The 16,827-nt window shown below is 45.0% G+C and overlaps 1 protein-coding gene across 1 annotated transcript in view; it reads right to left on the reverse strand.

The window, feature by feature from the left end:
* LOC121580628 (collagen alpha-4(IV) chain) overlaps positions 1–16,827 on the reverse strand; it is a 52,187-nt gene that overhangs the window by 12,745 nt on the left and 22,615 nt on the right. Inside the window, exons 18-36 of the mRNA XM_041895604.2 lie at positions 16,306–16,372; positions 14,334–14,441; positions 13,333–13,476; positions 12,892–12,900; positions 12,474–12,563; positions 12,239–12,399; positions 9,930–9,993; positions 9,081–9,187; positions 8,455–8,638; positions 8,197–8,265; positions 7,923–8,030; positions 6,586–6,804; positions 4,956–5,120; positions 4,002–4,169; positions 2,856–2,996; positions 2,306–2,413; positions 1,610–1,791; positions 1,229–1,292; positions 773–847 (exon numbers count right to left, since the gene is read on the reverse strand). Of these exons, the coding sequence (XP_041751538.2) occupies positions 773–847; positions 1,229–1,292; positions 1,610–1,791; positions 2,306–2,413; positions 2,856–2,996; positions 4,002–4,169; positions 4,956–5,120; positions 6,586–6,804; positions 7,923–8,030; positions 8,197–8,265; positions 8,455–8,638; positions 9,081–9,187; positions 9,930–9,993; positions 12,239–12,399; positions 12,474–12,563; positions 12,892–12,900; positions 13,333–13,476; positions 14,334–14,441; positions 16,306–16,372 (2,233 nt within the window). The remainder of the gene's footprint in view (positions 1–772; positions 848–1,228; positions 1,293–1,609; positions 1,792–2,305; positions 2,414–2,855; positions 2,997–4,001; positions 4,170–4,955; positions 5,121–6,585; positions 6,805–7,922; positions 8,031–8,196; positions 8,266–8,454; positions 8,639–9,080; positions 9,188–9,929; positions 9,994–12,238; positions 12,400–12,473; positions 12,564–12,891; positions 12,901–13,332; positions 13,477–14,333; positions 14,442–16,305; positions 16,373–16,827) is intronic.

A 16,827-nucleotide genomic window follows, 5' to 3' on the forward strand; every position in this document is an offset into this window, starting at 1 on the left:
ATTGAGGAGCTCACCTAGGCATGAGCCATTTTGCAGGTAACTGCTGTTTGCAGGCAAAGTATGACAAGCTAGCCATAGCATATTCAGTCAATATCATATGTGACCTGAAGTCTACTCCTAATCTAATGACCCAGCATCACACTCTGGACAAGAGCAGTACCAGGATCAGTTATGGGAGAACCTCTACACAAATGAATAGACAGGAGAGATATGGTCATGATGCACACGGTACACAGGTCTGTCATGCTGCACTCTTAGAATAAAGGGTTCCAAAAGGGTTCTTCGGCTGTCCCCATAGGAGAACCCTTTTTGGTTCTAGGGAGAACACTTTTTGGTTCTACATGGAAAGGGTTCTACATGGAACCCAAAAGGGCTCTACCTGGAACCAAAAAGGGTTCTTCAAAGGGTTCTCCTATGGGGACAGTCGAAGAACCCTTTTAGGTTCTAGATAACACAATTTTTTCTAAGAGTGTACTGTGCACTGATGTGACCTCTAAAGTGTACGGGCCAGAATCCCCATTGGAAGTGAGTATTTATTTACTTTCTGTCTGGTAGGCTTGATCTGGGTCAGGGAACCCTAAACATCCTGTATCCTGTTGCCATCATCTCAAAGCTGTAATCCGCCCTAATGGCGTTGTTTGTGATTGTTCGCTCAGTTCAAAATGTGTCCAAAAGTAGTGCCCCAGATACTCAGGCTCTAGCCAATAGGAATGTAGTGCTCTGTATAGGGAATAGGGCGGTATTTTGGAAGTAGACGTTGTATTGTGATCACCTAAGGGTCCGCTTTCTCCCGGAGGTCCCGGTGGTCCAGGTGGTCCTGGTTCTCCTATGGAGTCTCCTGGGTCACCTGCAGAATAGGGTCAGGGTTGGAGTTTCAGTTGCTCATGACGGCAGAATACAGAGGAGATATCGGTCGGTAATTACAGCACTTTCACTCTGATAATAACCCATGTTTTGGAATCCTCTCCCCCTGTCCCTTTATGACCTGCCCTTCCTCTCCCCCTGTCCCTTTAAGAACTCCCCTTCCTCTCCCCCTGTCCCTTTAAGACCTCCCCTTCTTCTCCCCCTGTCCCTTCATGACCTCCCCTTCCTCTCCCCCTGTCCCTTTAAGACCTCCCCTTCCTCTCCCCCCGTCCCTTTAAGACCTCCCCTTCCTCTCCCCCTGTCCCTTTAAGCTCCCCTTATCCTTATCATGTTTGTGTGTATTTCCTGTTGTCTCTCTACTCACCCTTTAAGCCTGTCAATCCTGGAAGGCCTGGGATCCCAGGAGATCCCGTGTACCCAGGGTCCCCCTGCAAGGGGGAAAAAGCAACAGTCACTGGCATAGCAACACACAGTAACACCCACACATCAAGATACTCACACATAAACATCCTGTGTCTTAACAAAGACATCTGATCTCACATTACTTCTAAGACCACTTACTTGGGAAGGAATATACTCTCAACTTAAATACATACAGACATACTGGACCTAATTCATCAATCTTGAGTAGCATTAATTTGTCTGGAAACCATTCATAATAGCAATTTTTACCAAAGTTTTAGTAGGTCAATCAGGTAAACAAAGAACATCCAAGCTGTAGTGATGAGTATCAGTAATGAAGTACCTTATCACCGACTGGTCCAGGGAAACCCACTACACCTCTCAAGCCTTTAGGTCCTCGGGGTCCAGGGAGTCCGGGGGGACCAGGTCTGCCAGGTTGTCCTGGGAGCCCTTTCTCATAACCAGGGGGACCATCCCATCCATTCCCCCCTGGTTTACCTGGTGGCCCAATTGGGCCCTTGGAACCTGAGAAGAAAGAACATTGTCTATCCCTGTATTACCAGAGAATCAATAAAGGTTTGTACTTCCTTTACTATAGGCCTTAAAATACAGTACCACCTACTACCACCTACATCCACTTATTTTAGTTTGAAGTATTTTTCTAAATGTTCAAAGAAAACCTCATTGTCCGACATCTATTACCAAAGCAGCACTTCTCTGTTTTAACATATTTTCGATGTGTTGCATAAAACCATGGTGCCAACACTGCTCTTAGAAAAAAGGGTTCCAAAAAGGTTAATCGGCTGTCCCAATAGGAGAACCCTTTTTGGTTCCAAGTACAACTATTTTGGGTTCCATGTAGAACCCTCTGTGTAAGAAAGGGTTCTACCTGGAACCAAACGGGTTCTACCTGGAACCAAAAAGGGTTCTTCAAAGGGTTCTCCTACAGGGACAGCTGAAGAAACCTCTCAGGTTCTAGGTAGCACCTTTTTTTTTATTTCTAAGAGTGTGCAGAGGGGGTTGGTTCTGTCTCTCTCACCTCTGGCTCCAATGAAGCCACCCTCTCCTGGTGGTCCTCGAGAGCCCTTCTGTCCTTTAATGGTTTTTGGTCCTGCTGGACCAGGCTCTCCGGGGGGACCTCTATGACCTGGGGACACTCTACACTGTCAATATATAATATACTACACTATGTGTACATATAAATACAACATATATAATATAGTGAAGGTAACAACAAAAGGATGATATGTCTTTCTATGCAGAAACAGCACAGTCCACGATGAGGGATAGCACACTGAAATAGTCATGTTACGGTAAGTATGCACAGACAGAAAATCATGCACATAGTATAGTCATGAAGAGAGATAGGACACTTTAAACAAGGAAGTATACACAGAGAGAATAGTATTCTAAATTCACTGAAATGACACAGTCCACATAAGGAAAGTATTTGCAAATTTTTCTAAGGAAGGTTGACTGTCTGTGTGCAGATGCCATAGAGATACAAAATACTGTGTAATGTGTTCTATTTCATTCTGTGGATGCTGCAAAGAGCATAAACAGTAATGTACGGTATATTAACTGTGTACCTTTGGCTCCTTTGTAACCCAGGTCTCCATGCCGACCATCACCTCCTGTAAAACCCCTCTCCCCTTGCCTACCGCGGGGTCCTGGGTTTCCAGGCCGACCAGGAACAGCCAATCCGTCTCTACCAGGATATCCGCTGGGCCCTGGGAAAGATGACATCATTGGGAATAGTTGTCATAGGATAATCATAAAGATAGTCATGGCCATTGGCTGGGTCATGTTCATTAGGGCACCAACTGAAAATGTTTTAAAACGTTTTGCTACGGAAAACAATGGTGTGTTTCTTACTGGTGCCTAATGAACACGGTCCTGGTATATTTTGTACTCAAAATGGGATACCAGGGTTGTGCAGTTCCCTTTAAAAGAATCTTGCAGGAGGTCTATGTTGAGGCAGGCGATATCCAAAACATGGCATCCATATTGATATACCTTCATCCCAATTCAAATGCAATCGTTGTGCGAACAGAGAATCATGTAAATGTCATAACACTATTTCAGTCAACCGGGTGGATTTGTTTGCTGAGACAAGCTGGCAACAAAAAATAGCTTCTGTTTTATAAAATACGGAATACAATAGTTAAAGTAACCAGCTAAGCATATTATTTGACATTGCCTGTTGCTGTGATATGTTCAGATGATAATAATAACCACCAACATCATGATAATTATAATAATAATAATAATATTAATAACCATCATCATAATAATAATAACCATCATCATGATGACAAAAAATGTAAAAATGTAAAAAATCATCATAATAATAACGATAATAACAATAACCATCATCGTCATGATAATAATAACCATCATCATGATAATAATATCCACCATAATGATAATAACAATAATGATAATAATAATATCCACCATCATGATAATAATACAAATAATAATAATGCTGATAATAATAATAACCAAAATAATAATAATCACCATCACCACAATAATAATAAACCACCATCATGATAATAATAATGATAATATTAATAACAATCATAATAATAACCACACCACCATCATCTCGATAATAATAATAGCCATCATCATCATGATAATAATAATAATAGCCATCATCATCATGATAATAATAATGACAATATTAATAACAATAATAATAATAATAATAATAATAAGACATGGCTCACCTTTGGTCCCTGGTAAACCAGGGAAGCCCGGGTCACCTGGTGACCCACTTAAACCCTTGGCACCAAGGGGGCCTGGGGGGCCTAGAGCCCCGGGGTTCCCTGCTGGTCCCTTCACTCCACGTCCAGGAGGACCCATCGCACCCTTATGTCCTTTATCACCATGGAAACCTAACGACACACACCAGTAAATTACTGAAAGTAGTACGTGAGGTGGAGGACTGTTCAGAGCATACTGTACTGAGGTGGAGGACTGTTCAGAGCATACTGTACTGAGGTGGAGGACTGTTCAGAGCATACTGTACTGAGGTGGAGGACTGTTCAGAGCATACTGTACTGAGGTGGAGGACTGTTCAGAGCATACTGTACTGAGGTGGAGGACTGTTCAGAGCATACTGTACTGAGGTGGAGGACTGTTCAGAGCATACTGTACTGAGATGGAGGACTGTTCAGAGCATACTGTACTGAGATGGAGGACTGTTCAGAGCATACTGTACTGAGGTGGAGGACTGTTCAGAGCATACTGTACTGAGGTGGAGGACTGTTCAGAGCATACTGTACTGAGATGGAGGACTGTTCAGAGCATACTGTACTGAGGTGGAGGACTGTTCAGAGCATACTGTACTGAGGTGGAGGACTGTTCAGAGCATACTGTACTGAGGTGGAGGACTGTTCAGAGCATACTGTACAGTGGGAAGCTCTGTGCAGTGAGTATTTTATATTTATGTAGAGCTTATGAATACTTTATCGATGCCATATTAATATTTTATAAATTATAGTTCCTTTAAAAAGTGTGACCGCTAAAATGACCATGGAAAGATTACATGCTCTGGGGATAGTTCCACAACGTAAACAATTCCAAATATGGGCCCTGATTTTAGCTGTGCGTCAAACAGATCAACACTCATGAAAACATGAAAAGTACTGTACCATGTGGTGGTCATTTTAGATCCTCACCCGATAGGCCCCTGACTCCTGGTGGTCCTGAGGCTCCCGGTGGGCCACTTTCTCCTTTCTGTCTACATTCTATTGCGGACGGACCTGGGGGACCGCTTGGTCCTGGGTCCCCAGTGTCTCCTTGTGGTCCTTTGTAACCCACATCTCCGTACGGGCCTGGTCCCCCTGTTATGAAATCACCATATGGTTAGAGCTGCAATGAGCACGAGCTTAAGAGTCACCAAGAACAATGAAAGATTGTAAAGCATTCAATGTACATATAGAGCAACAGTATCTGGTTGGCGAATGTAATGTTCTGCCAATCTCCACTGCTCTATGATTCCCTGTGTTGACTACTAAACTCAGCAAAAAAAGAAACGTCCTTTCACTGTCAACTGCGTTTATTTTTCAGAAAACTTAACATGTGTTCATATTTGTATGAACATAACAAGATTAAACAACTGAGACATAAACTGAACAAGTTCCACAGACAGAAATTGAATAATGTGTCCCTGAACAAAGGGGGGGTAAAAATCAAAAGTAACAGTTAGTATCTGGTGTGGCCACCAGCTGCATTAAGAACAACAGTGCATGTCCTCCTCATGGACTGCACCAGATTTGCCAGTTCTTGCTGTGAGATGTTACCCCACTCTTCCACCTAGGCATCTGCAAGTTCCCGTACATTTCTGCGGGGAATGGCCCTAGCCGTCACCCTCCGATCCAACAGGTCCCAGACGTGCTCAATGGGATTGAGATCCGGGCTCTTCGCTGGCCATGGCAGAACACTGACATTCCTGTCTTGCAGGAAATCATGCACAGAACGAGCAGTATGGCTGGTAGCATTATCATGCTGGAGGGTCATGTCAGGATGAGCCTTTAGGAAGGGTACCACATGAGGGAGGAGGATGTCTTCCCTGTAACGCACAGCATTGAGATTGCCTGCAATGACAACAAGCTCAGTCCGATGATGCTGTGACACACTGCCCCAGACCATGATGGACCCTCCACCTACAAATCGATCCCGCTCCAGATTACAGGCCTCGGTGTAACGCTCATTCCTTCCTCCTCGGGCAGTTGTTGTTGGCATCCTGTACCTGTACCGCAGGTGTGATATTCGGATGTACCGAGCCTGTGCAGGTGTTGTTACACGTGGTCTGCCACTGCGAGGACGATCAGCTGTCCGTCCTGTCTCCCTGTAGCGCTGTCTTAGGCGTCTCACAGTACGGCAATTTATTGCCCTGGTCACATCTGCAGTCCTCATGCCTCCTTGCAGCATGCCTAAGGCATTCACGCAGATGAGCAGGGACCCATCTTAAGTTTTGGTCTTTTTCAGAGACAGTAGAAAGGCCTCTTTAGTGTCCTACGTTTTCATAACTGTGACCTTAATTGCCTACCGTCTGTAAGCTGTTAGTGTCTTAACGACCGTTCCACAGGTGCATGTTCATTAATTGTTTATGGTTCATTGAACAAGCATGGGAAACAGTGTTTAAACCCTTTACAATGAAGATCTGTGAAGTTATTTGGATTTTTACAAATTATCTTTGAAAGACAGGGTCCTGAAAAAGGGACATTTCGTTTTTTGCTGAGTTTAGATGGCACGACAGTGAAATATTGTATGTGTGTGTGTGTATTAACAGTGACTTAGATGCACCTGGAGGCCCAGGAATGCCTGGCAAGCCAGGATCTCCCTTAGGTCCCAGTAACCCAGGTAGTCCAGGTAGACCCATGGGACCAGGTCGGGTGTTGAGGGCATCTCCCGGAGGTCCCGGCCAGCCTGGAGGGCCTGATGGTCCACGGGAGCCTGGTGGTCCATCCAGGTAGAGTCCAGGTCGACCAGGGTCACCATCATCTCCAACATCTCCTTGGTGTCCTGTATGGGAAGAGGGATCTAGACATGAACCATCTAACTACTCATACTAACTACTCATACTAACTACTCATACTAACTACACTAACTACGAACACTAACTACGAACACTAACTACGAACACTAACTACGAACACTAACACACTAACTCTCCAACCAGTCCATTCAGATATTCCATTTTAATATTACAGGCCCCAGGAATGACCACGATCAAGTTTTGTTTCTCTTTTCTGTATCCGCTGGAGTAGCACTGCTGAGGTAGGAGTTTTTGCTGGAGTAGCACTGCTGAGGTAGGAGTTTTTGCTGGAGTAGCACTGCTGAGGTAGGAGTTTTTGCTGGAGTAGCACTGCTGAGGTAGGAGTTTTTGCTGGAGTAGCACTGCTGAGGTAGGAGTTTTTGCTGGAGTAGCACTGCTGAGGTAGGAGTTTTTGCTGGAGTAGCACTGCTGAGGTAGGAGTAGCACTGCCCTCTACTGGACATATGGCAAACCTAGCCAGGTCCAATCCGTTTCATAAAGAAAGAATGCAATGCTGGTTTGATTTTACTTGAGCCCTATCACTTGTCTGCCTAACAAATTAACCCACTGACCAACAAACACACCAACCACCCATCCAACTAAACTCTGTCTATTAATGACATAAAAGCTCATTTACAAAATAAACCCAGAACGCAATTATGTCATTAATTTGGAATGAATAACATTGCTTAGTTCATTACATTTACATTTTAGTCATTTAGCAGACGCTCTTATCCAGAGTGACTTACAGTTAGTGAATACAATTTTTTTTTTATACTGGCCCCCCGTGGGAATCGAACCCACAACCTTGGCGTTGAAACGCCATGCTCTATCAACTGAGCTACATCCCTGCCGGCCATTCCCTCCCCTACCCTGGACGACGCTGGGCCAATTGTGCGCCGCCCATGAGTCTCCCGGTCGCGGCCGGCTGCGACAGAGCCTGGATACGAACCAGGATCTCTAGTGGCACAGTTAGCACTGCGATGCAGTGCCTTAGACCACTGCGCCACTCAGGAGTTCATCATAAACAATAATTTATATATTTGGCAGTTTTATGTACAAATGATTAACACTTGTGTGATGATCCCTTCCAAACTGTCATTACCTGGGGGTCCAATTCCTCCATCTGTCCCGTCATCTCCTCTCATGCCTTTAGGTCCAAGGGAACCTGCGGTACCTGGAAAACCAGGTGGTCCTGATGGCCCGGGATTCCCTGGGGAGGGCCAATCAGAACAGGTTGATCAGTCAGTGGCAATCAATCTATCACCTGTCAATCAATCTATCACCTATTACTCATATTTCAGACTCCCAAAGCATGCGAAGTCAGCCTAAAAACACACACACACAATCTTTAACAGTGTCAGTATGTAGTTGCTTACCTGGGGGCCCAGGTAGACCCTTGAAGCCAGGTAGGCCAGGGTTGGAAGGGACACAGGGCAGAACATCGCCTGGTGATGCAAAGAAAGTGACACTTGATTTGGCATGATTAAACGCATAGAGATATGCGATAGATAGATATGCGATAGATAGACAGTATGCATTTTTGCTTCAGTAAATATTAAAATGACAATGTTAACCTAAGACCATTACCACTGAGGAGGTTTTCATTCAGGCGTTTCACTCTCTATCGGTCCTACCTGGAGGTCCAGGTTGTCCAGTTTGTCCAGGGGGACCTGGGAGGCCCGCGTCTCCTGGGGGCCCTTGGTGGCCATGACGACCTGGAGCACCAGGGCCTGGGGGGCCCGGTCTGCCTGGGGGGCCTTCAGGACCATGGAGCCCTGGGTAGCCTTTGTCACCTACCGATCCACTGTAACCGTCACCCTGACGGATGGCAAGGCGTCACATGAAGAGGGCGAAGTTGCCCCTAAAGGCTGATCTAAGGTCAGTTTTGTGTTTCCCCACTAATGATTCAGGTTGGGACTTGGGGAGGGCAAGCTGATCCTAGATCTGTACCTAGTGGAAGCCCGGAGCAGAAATCATACACTGACAATACAGACAGACTGCAGATGCACTAACCCGCTGGGAACACACTGGTTGAATCAACGTTGTTTCCAAGTCATTTCAATGAAATTACATTGAACCAACGTGGAATAGACGTTGAATTGACGTCTGTGCCCAGTGGGAACTGACTGTTACGCCAATATTATAGCCCAATGTGATAGTGTAGAAATGTAGGAAATTATCCTAATGTCCCCCCACATTTCAAATCAAAATGACCCTGGGAGGAATAATGTTCCTCTGGCAGACTGACCCACTAACTCACCGGGGGTCCAGGGTCTCCCACAGCGCCAGGGAAGCCATCGGGTCCTGGCTGACCGGTGGCCCCCAAGGGCCCGTTGGGGCCATTGAAGCCAGGGTCACCCTTCGCACCTGTCAATTAAATGACCCAAACAACAAGTTATGTAATGTCAATGTATCACACCAAAATGTGCTTAATGTTCCCAAAACGCTAAGGCAGTGTGTTATGAAGGGGGTTGAAGGGTTGGTAGGTCCTTTAAAGTGCATTTTACATTTAATGTAATTTGACAACGCCATTTCAAACCAGCATGGGTTCAATAGACAGCACTGACATATGTTTTCCTCTATGGCTCAGTTGGTAAGTATGGCACAAGGTTGTGGGTTCAATTCCCACAGGGATCACATACACATACTGAATAACATGTATGCACTCATTGTCCTGTAAATCACTTTGGATAAAAGTGTCTGCTGAGTAGCATATATTGTCTGTAGTGACTCGTAACGACTCGATCAGACCGACAGCGTCATTGCATTAATGATGCTTAATAAATTCTGCAGTCAGACTTCCATCATTATGTAATCCAACATGTTTACTGGCTATGTGTGTAAGTAAGGTTCAACATTCACCTTCTGCTACCATTCTGTCAAGTCTACACATACAGTTTGATGCATACTTGGATAAATCCAATGTATGCACCACCCAGAACGCACTGCAACTGCCTCTGCAACGCAATGCTGCAAGGCAAACGCAGCGTTCCATTGGAAATGAATGTACTTCTGGTGTATCAAAACGCAATGATGCTGTCGGTCTGATCGAGGCGTAAGAGATTTTCTTACGTTGCCCAGTCTAATCTGGACCACATCTTCCACTCACCGTTATAGTAGGTCACGCCCTTCTGTCCCTTCGCTCCACTGTAACCAGGCCTGCCTGGGTTTCCCTACAGGGGAAAGCATGTCCAGACAACATCACTGTAACCAGGCCTGCATGGGTTTCCCTACAGGGGAAAGCATGTCCAGACAACATCACTGTAACCTGCCTGGGTTTCCCTACAGGGGAAAGCATGTCCAGACAACATCACTGTAACCTGCCTGGGTTTCCCTACAGGGGAAAGCATGTCCAGACAACATCACTGTAACCTGCCTGGGTTTCCCTACAGGGGAAAGCATGTCCAGACAACATCACTGTAACCTGCCTGGGTTTCCCTACAGGGGAAAGCATGTCCAGACAACATCACTGTAACCTGCCTGGGTTTCCCTACAGGGGAAAGCATGTCCAGACAACATCACTGTAACCTGCCTGGGTTTCCCTACAGGGGAAAGCATGTCCAGACAACATCACTGTAACCTGCCTGGGTTTCCCTACAGGGGGAAAGCATGTCCAGACAACATCACTGTAACCTGCCTGGGTTTCCCTACAGGGGAAAGCATGTCCAGACAACATCACTGTAACCTGCCTGGGTTTCCCTACAGGGGAAAGCATGTCCAGACAACATCACTGTAACCTGCCTGGGTTTCCCTACAGGGGGAAAGCATGTCCAGACAACATCACTGTAACCTGCCTGGGTTTCCCTACAGGGGAAAGCATGTCCAGACAACATCACTGTAACCTGCCTGGGTTTCCCTACAGGGGAAAGCATGTCCAGACAACATCACTGTAACCTGCCTGGGTTTCCCTACAGGGGAAAGCATGTCCAGACAACATCACTGTAACCTGCCTGGGTTTCCCTACAGGGGAAAGCATGTCCAGACAACATCACTGTAACCTGCCTGGGTTTCCCTACAGGGGAAAGCATGTCCAGACAACATCACTGTAACCTGCCTGGGTTTCCCTACAGGGGAAAGCATGTCCAGACAACATCACTGTAACCTGCCTGGGTTTCCCTACAGGGGAAAGCATGTCCAGACAACATCACTGTAACCTGCCTGGGTTTCCCTACAGGGGAAAGCATGTCCAGACAACATCACTGTAACCTGCCTGGGTTTCCCTACAGGGGAAAGCATGTCCAGACAACATCACTGTAACCTGCATGGGTTTCCCTACAGGGGAAAGCATGTCCAGACAACATCACTGTAACCTGCCTGGGTTTCCCTACAGGGGAAAGCATGTCCAGACAATATCACTGTAACCTGCCTGGGTTTCCTTACAGGGGAAAGCATGTCCAGACAACATCACTGTAACCTGCCTGGGTTTCCCTACAGGGGAAAGCATGTCCAGACAACATCACTGTAACCTGCCTGGGTTTCCCCTACAGGGGAAAGCATGTCCAGACAACATCACTGTAACCTGCCTGGGTTTCCCTACAGGGGAAAGCATGTCCAGACAACATCACTGTAACCTGCCTGGGTTTCCCTACAGGGGAAAGCATGTCCAGACAACATCACTGTAACCTGCCTGGGTTTCCCTACAGGGGAAAGCATGTCCAGACAACATCACTGTAACCTGCCTGGGTTTCCCTACAGGGGAAAGCATGTCCAGACAACATCACTGTAACCTGCCTGGGTTTCCCTACAGTCCAGACAACTTAAAAGGTACAATATGTTTATTTTATCTTCCCAAATATCAAATGGTTCCATTCACCAAGAACCACACGCTCAGTTTACAAACAAGTGCAGGGGGAGCATTTTTGCCTGGGTTTGAAAGTTACAGATTACACCTTTAAAGTTCATGAATATTCAACTCAACCATACAATGCAAAACCACCACCAACACAGCATGTGTACGAGACATCTGGGTTACACTTTGTGTACGAGACATCTGGGTTACACTTTGGCGTGATTATGTGTCTTTTAACGTGTTGTGTATAAGTCGTCTGTCTAGGGATGTTTAAATCTTGTTTTTTTGTACACTAGGGGCACTCTCACTTGGGGTCATGGGTCACTGGTCACAGGCATATAGGTAGCACAGGTGAGAGGAGACAGCATACAGTTCTTACCATCCCACAGGAACATGCTCATAGATTACTCCTCTGCACCTTTAATATTATGTACTGGAACTATGTATCATTTTATATGCAATAAATAGGAACATCACCCAAATAAATATCTACGTTTGGAAAGCCAATTCTGTGGACACATCATGAACTACTCTCAACCTGTTCCAGTGGCGTCTCAGGGATTCGCCATTACACTTTGCACTAAGGTTTATAAAGGGTTTAGAAGTTCTACAATATGGGCTAGCCTTACGTGTGATCCTTGTGGGCCAGGGTCCCCATTATATCCATGGTCTCCTTTCTCTCCGCTGTGCCCCGGCAGCCCGTCGTACCCCGGGGGTCCACGGGGGCCCGGAGGATCTGGGATCCCACTGTGACCATTCTCGTGCACACACTCACACTCACCGTTGTAGCCTGAAGGACAGACGCAGACATGGTTAGTGTAATCACACAAACACACCGAAGAAACAACCAACGGGGTCACTCACCTTTTTCTCCTTTGTATCCTTCTAATCCAGGATATCCGGTATCGCCGCCGTCTCCTCGCACACCCGGCTCACCAGGAACACAAGAAATACCTACAGGACATGATTGGCAACACCCCCCACCACAAAAAGAAAAGAAAATCTCATTAAAACATAACATAACATAACTCCGCTGATCATCAGTTCCAGTTATATCAGTGACGTTGCCATTAGAAAACGGACTAACAACCTGAAACTTTGCACATGTCAGTCCAACATCTAGTCTGCATCTCTATTACCTACATAGCGCACTGCCCTCTGGGCCCTGCTCAAAAGTAGTGCACTAGATGGATGAATAGGATGCCATTTGAGACGCAGGCCTAAGCAGTATTTGAAATAGGTTGACAGTTTAACAATCAATATACAATGATACCAAGCTTACCTCCAAATCCTAAGAGAATTCCAGTAAATATACACCATGTTGACGCGTAACGATGATGTTAGGCCACAAGGGGGTGCACACAATTGAAGGGAAAAGGTACACCATTTCAGTAACAGTTAACAGTACACCTTGTATTTACGCTAGAACGTGCAACATTTTTAAGTTCAAATGTGTACCACTTCAATGACTAAAGGGAATAAACACATGTATGAAAAGGGCAGATCATGTTATCAGATCTTCAAATGTATGTAGTTCTGTCCTTGTCTATTAATGTTCTGTGTTATGTCATGTTTCATGTTTTGTGTGGACCCCAGGAAGAGTAGCTGCTGCTTTTGCAACAGCTAAATGAGGATCCTAATAAAATGCCAAAATCTAAAATCATGGACAGTGGCTGGAGAGAGCTTGTGGACTCCATACAGTCTGGTATTGTGTGGTCCATACCTGGACGGCCTGGGGGGCCTCTGAATCCCTTGGCTCCGGGACGCCCTCTTTCCCCTGGTAGTCCTGCTATTAGTTGTAGAGTGTAGTAGCTGCCTGGCTCCCCCTTAAAGCCCTTAGGACCAGGGAGATCTGGGTAATCTAGACCTGGACAATGAAAAGGATAGATGAGGGGTCAGGGGTCAGGGGTCAGGGGTGAGGGGTGAGTGGTGCATGCTAGCAGAGCTTATGGGTAGTAATACAGTGCCATCAAAATAATTTGCCCCCTTTATACTTCTCTACTTTTGCATATTTTATCTTCAACTAAAACCTAATAGTAGATAAAGGGATCCTGAGTGAACAAATATCACAACAATTACATACTTATTTAATTTATTTCATAAACAAAGTTATGCAACACCCAATGCCCCTGTGTGAAAAAGTAATTGGCCCCTTACACTCAGTGACTGGTTGTGCCACCGTGAGCTGCAATTAAATAAATATATACCCCCCTGTATATAGCCTCCCTACTGTTATTTTATTTTACTGCTGCTCTTTTTTTTCTCAACACTTTTTTGTGTTGATTTGATTTGAAATAAAATAAGTATCAATTTTTGGGGGTTATCTGTAAACTCAGGTTCCCTTTATCTAATATTAGGTTTTGTTTGAAGATCTTATAACATTCAGTATAAAAAAAATGTGCAAAAATCAGAAAGGGGGCAAATACTTTTGCACTGTAAGTCTCAGAGCACAAGAACAGCCGTGCTCTTATTGTGTACAATGTGAACATGGTCTACTATAGTAGGACAGGGAGTAAACGGATAGGAAGACAGGGGACAGAAGACTGACCCTGGGGCCCAAAATGGCTCGTGTTTACTTCCCTTCATGGATTTAAAAGGAAGAGGCTGGTATAAGGAAGTGGTGGAAGGTAGGACAATTGGGACACAGGACCAGAAAAGATAGAACATTGAGTAAATAGGGGAGAGGATAGATGATATATATCATAAAGACAGTGAAATGTTGACCTGGGGAGATGAATACCCCTGGTGGTCCCGGGGGTCCATGCATGCCCATCTCTCCAATGTCTCCTGGTGCCCCCCTTGGACCTGGGGGTCCGGGATCACCAGGGTAACCTGCAATACAGTGGATACAGAGTCTGTTTCTTATTTTACCATGATTCAGACTCAGATCTCATGCCCTGTTATGCTTTCTTCGCATCAGGTATTTCCTAATCATAATCTCACATTGTCTTGGATCAGGTTTCTCTGGATAAACAAAGGTTAAAGAAATAAAATACCAGCAACATAAATAAACCCTATGGGTCCATACTTGAGAACATTAGAAAAAACGTTTTCTCCGTCTCAAAATGTGCATTAGCCAATTTAAATCGTTGATGTAGTTGCACGTGATAAAATGCTACGTTAGTTGTTCCCATTACATAACCTGCCACATTTAGCCCTATGTTAAAAACTGACCAGGTGGCAGTGATTATTTCCTGTAACAAATTCCGCATCAGCCTATCAAAGATCTTAGACTGTATATCCACCAACCAATGGCATTTCTTAAAATAGCTACATTTGGCCACCAGAGGGATATTTGAAGCCTCCAAATTCAAGGTTTACTTGGTCTGTAAAGTGCAGTGTCACAATAATGCATGCATGTTTTCGCATATGACAAAAGCGCGTGTCTTTTTGCTTATCCGTTTCACACACATCCATGTGCTTTTACGGAAAAATTAAACATTTAAAGTTTATCGTAAAGAAAAAAAAAATAGAAGCGCCTCATGATCAATAGCTGTCATGTATCCCTATTACCGTCGCTGTCAGGTGAACGGTGTATCTGCGGGGTATCCCTATTACCGTCGCTGTCAGGTGAACGGTGTATCTGCGGGGTATCCCTATTACCGTCGCTGTCAGGTGAACGGTGTATCTGCGGGGTATCCCTATTACCGTCGCTGTCAGGTGAACGGTGTATCTGCGGGGTATCCCTATTACCGTCGCTGTCAGGTGAACGGTGTATCTGCGGGGTATCCCTATTACCGTCGCTGTCAGGTGAACGGTGTATCTGTGGGGTATCCCTATTACCGTCGCTGTCAGGTGAACGGTGTATCTGCGGGGTATCCCTATTACCGTCGCTGTCCGGTGAACGGTGTATCTGCGGGGTATCCCTATTACCGTCGCTGTCCGGTGAACGGTGTATCTGCGGGGTGCAGCAACAGTGGGCTCGAGGCTCCATCGCATCAAGCTTCTTTTTTTCCTTTTTCTTTTACTGTTCACTGATAGTCCTCGATGCTTGATTTAAATAACGCATATGTGACGAAGTGAATGATTCTAATAATGCATATAAAACGTTGTACATGTAAGTGTAGCCTAGACATCTAGTATGTAGTATAGCCTGTATTGTAGCAACGATTATTTATGTGCAGTAACCTGTGTGTCTGTCTGCAAGAAGGTCTCCAACAAGACGCTCCTCATTAAATGTGTTCGTAATCTTCATTTACAAGGTTTTGGCTGCACTTCTCTTATCTTCTCAACACAATAAATGTAATTTTACATTTCAAAGGAAAAAAAACATATCTCACCTGGGATTCGAACATGCCGCAAACGGCGAAAACTATCAGGAGCCAGGTTCGCTACACTGAGCTATTCGTCCAGTTGAAATGTTGCGTGTTTTAGTAACTTTGACTAGCAGATGGTGCCGTTTGACTTTGTTAAGGACGCTCTCATGGAAAAGTGTTCGATCACGTCCAACAACAATACGTCAACATTTGTAATTGGCTGATGCAGAATTTGTTACCGGAGATAGTCACTGCCAGCTGGTCAGGTTAGCATAGGGCTAAACGTGACAGGTTATCTAATGGGAACAACGAACATGTAGCATTTTATCACGCGCAACTACGTCAACGATTTTAAATGGCCGTTTTGAGACGGAGAAAAAGTTTACACTTTTTCGCATGTTCTTAAGTTTGGACCAGGTATGACTGAGGTGTCCTCTCACCTGCTACAGTGTAATTGTGGTATATTTGGCGCGGCGGTCCTCTGAAGCCTTTGTCTCCTGGGTAGCCCTGTGAGGATACAGAGATAGAGGTTATTACCTAAAAATAGTAATAATATAATAATAATAATAAATTACTTTACACTGGCCTATGGGGCAACATAGGAGATTATCACTCATAAATAGGGCCAGGAGTTTTTCTTGGACAGATCATATGGTCAGGAAACACTCTCTGTGCTACTCATTGTCTGGATTGGCATCGATCACATTTCCATTCAAGAGATTAATTGAAATTCCAGTTGCTTGATCTGGGGCCCTGAATGAAAGAGGTGTAGTACATGGAAGAGTCTCTCTAAACGTTTTATTATGTAAATCCAATGGCCATCTTTTGAGTCCATCTTTGTGCCTAGACAATTTTTGTGAATGGCTGGTTTACAGTAAAACTGTTGTGAGAAAGTGAGTGGGCTCTTTAAAAAATATATATCACCCTACGTCCTAGGGCCTACATAAAGAAGACCAAAACAG

Source organism: Coregonus clupeaformis, chromosome 14, assembly GCF_020615455.1.
Source record: "Coregonus clupeaformis isolate EN_2021a chromosome 14, ASM2061545v1, whole genome shotgun sequence".
NCBI classification, from domain to species: Eukaryota; Metazoa; Chordata; class Actinopteri; order Salmoniformes; family Salmonidae; genus Coregonus; species Coregonus clupeaformis.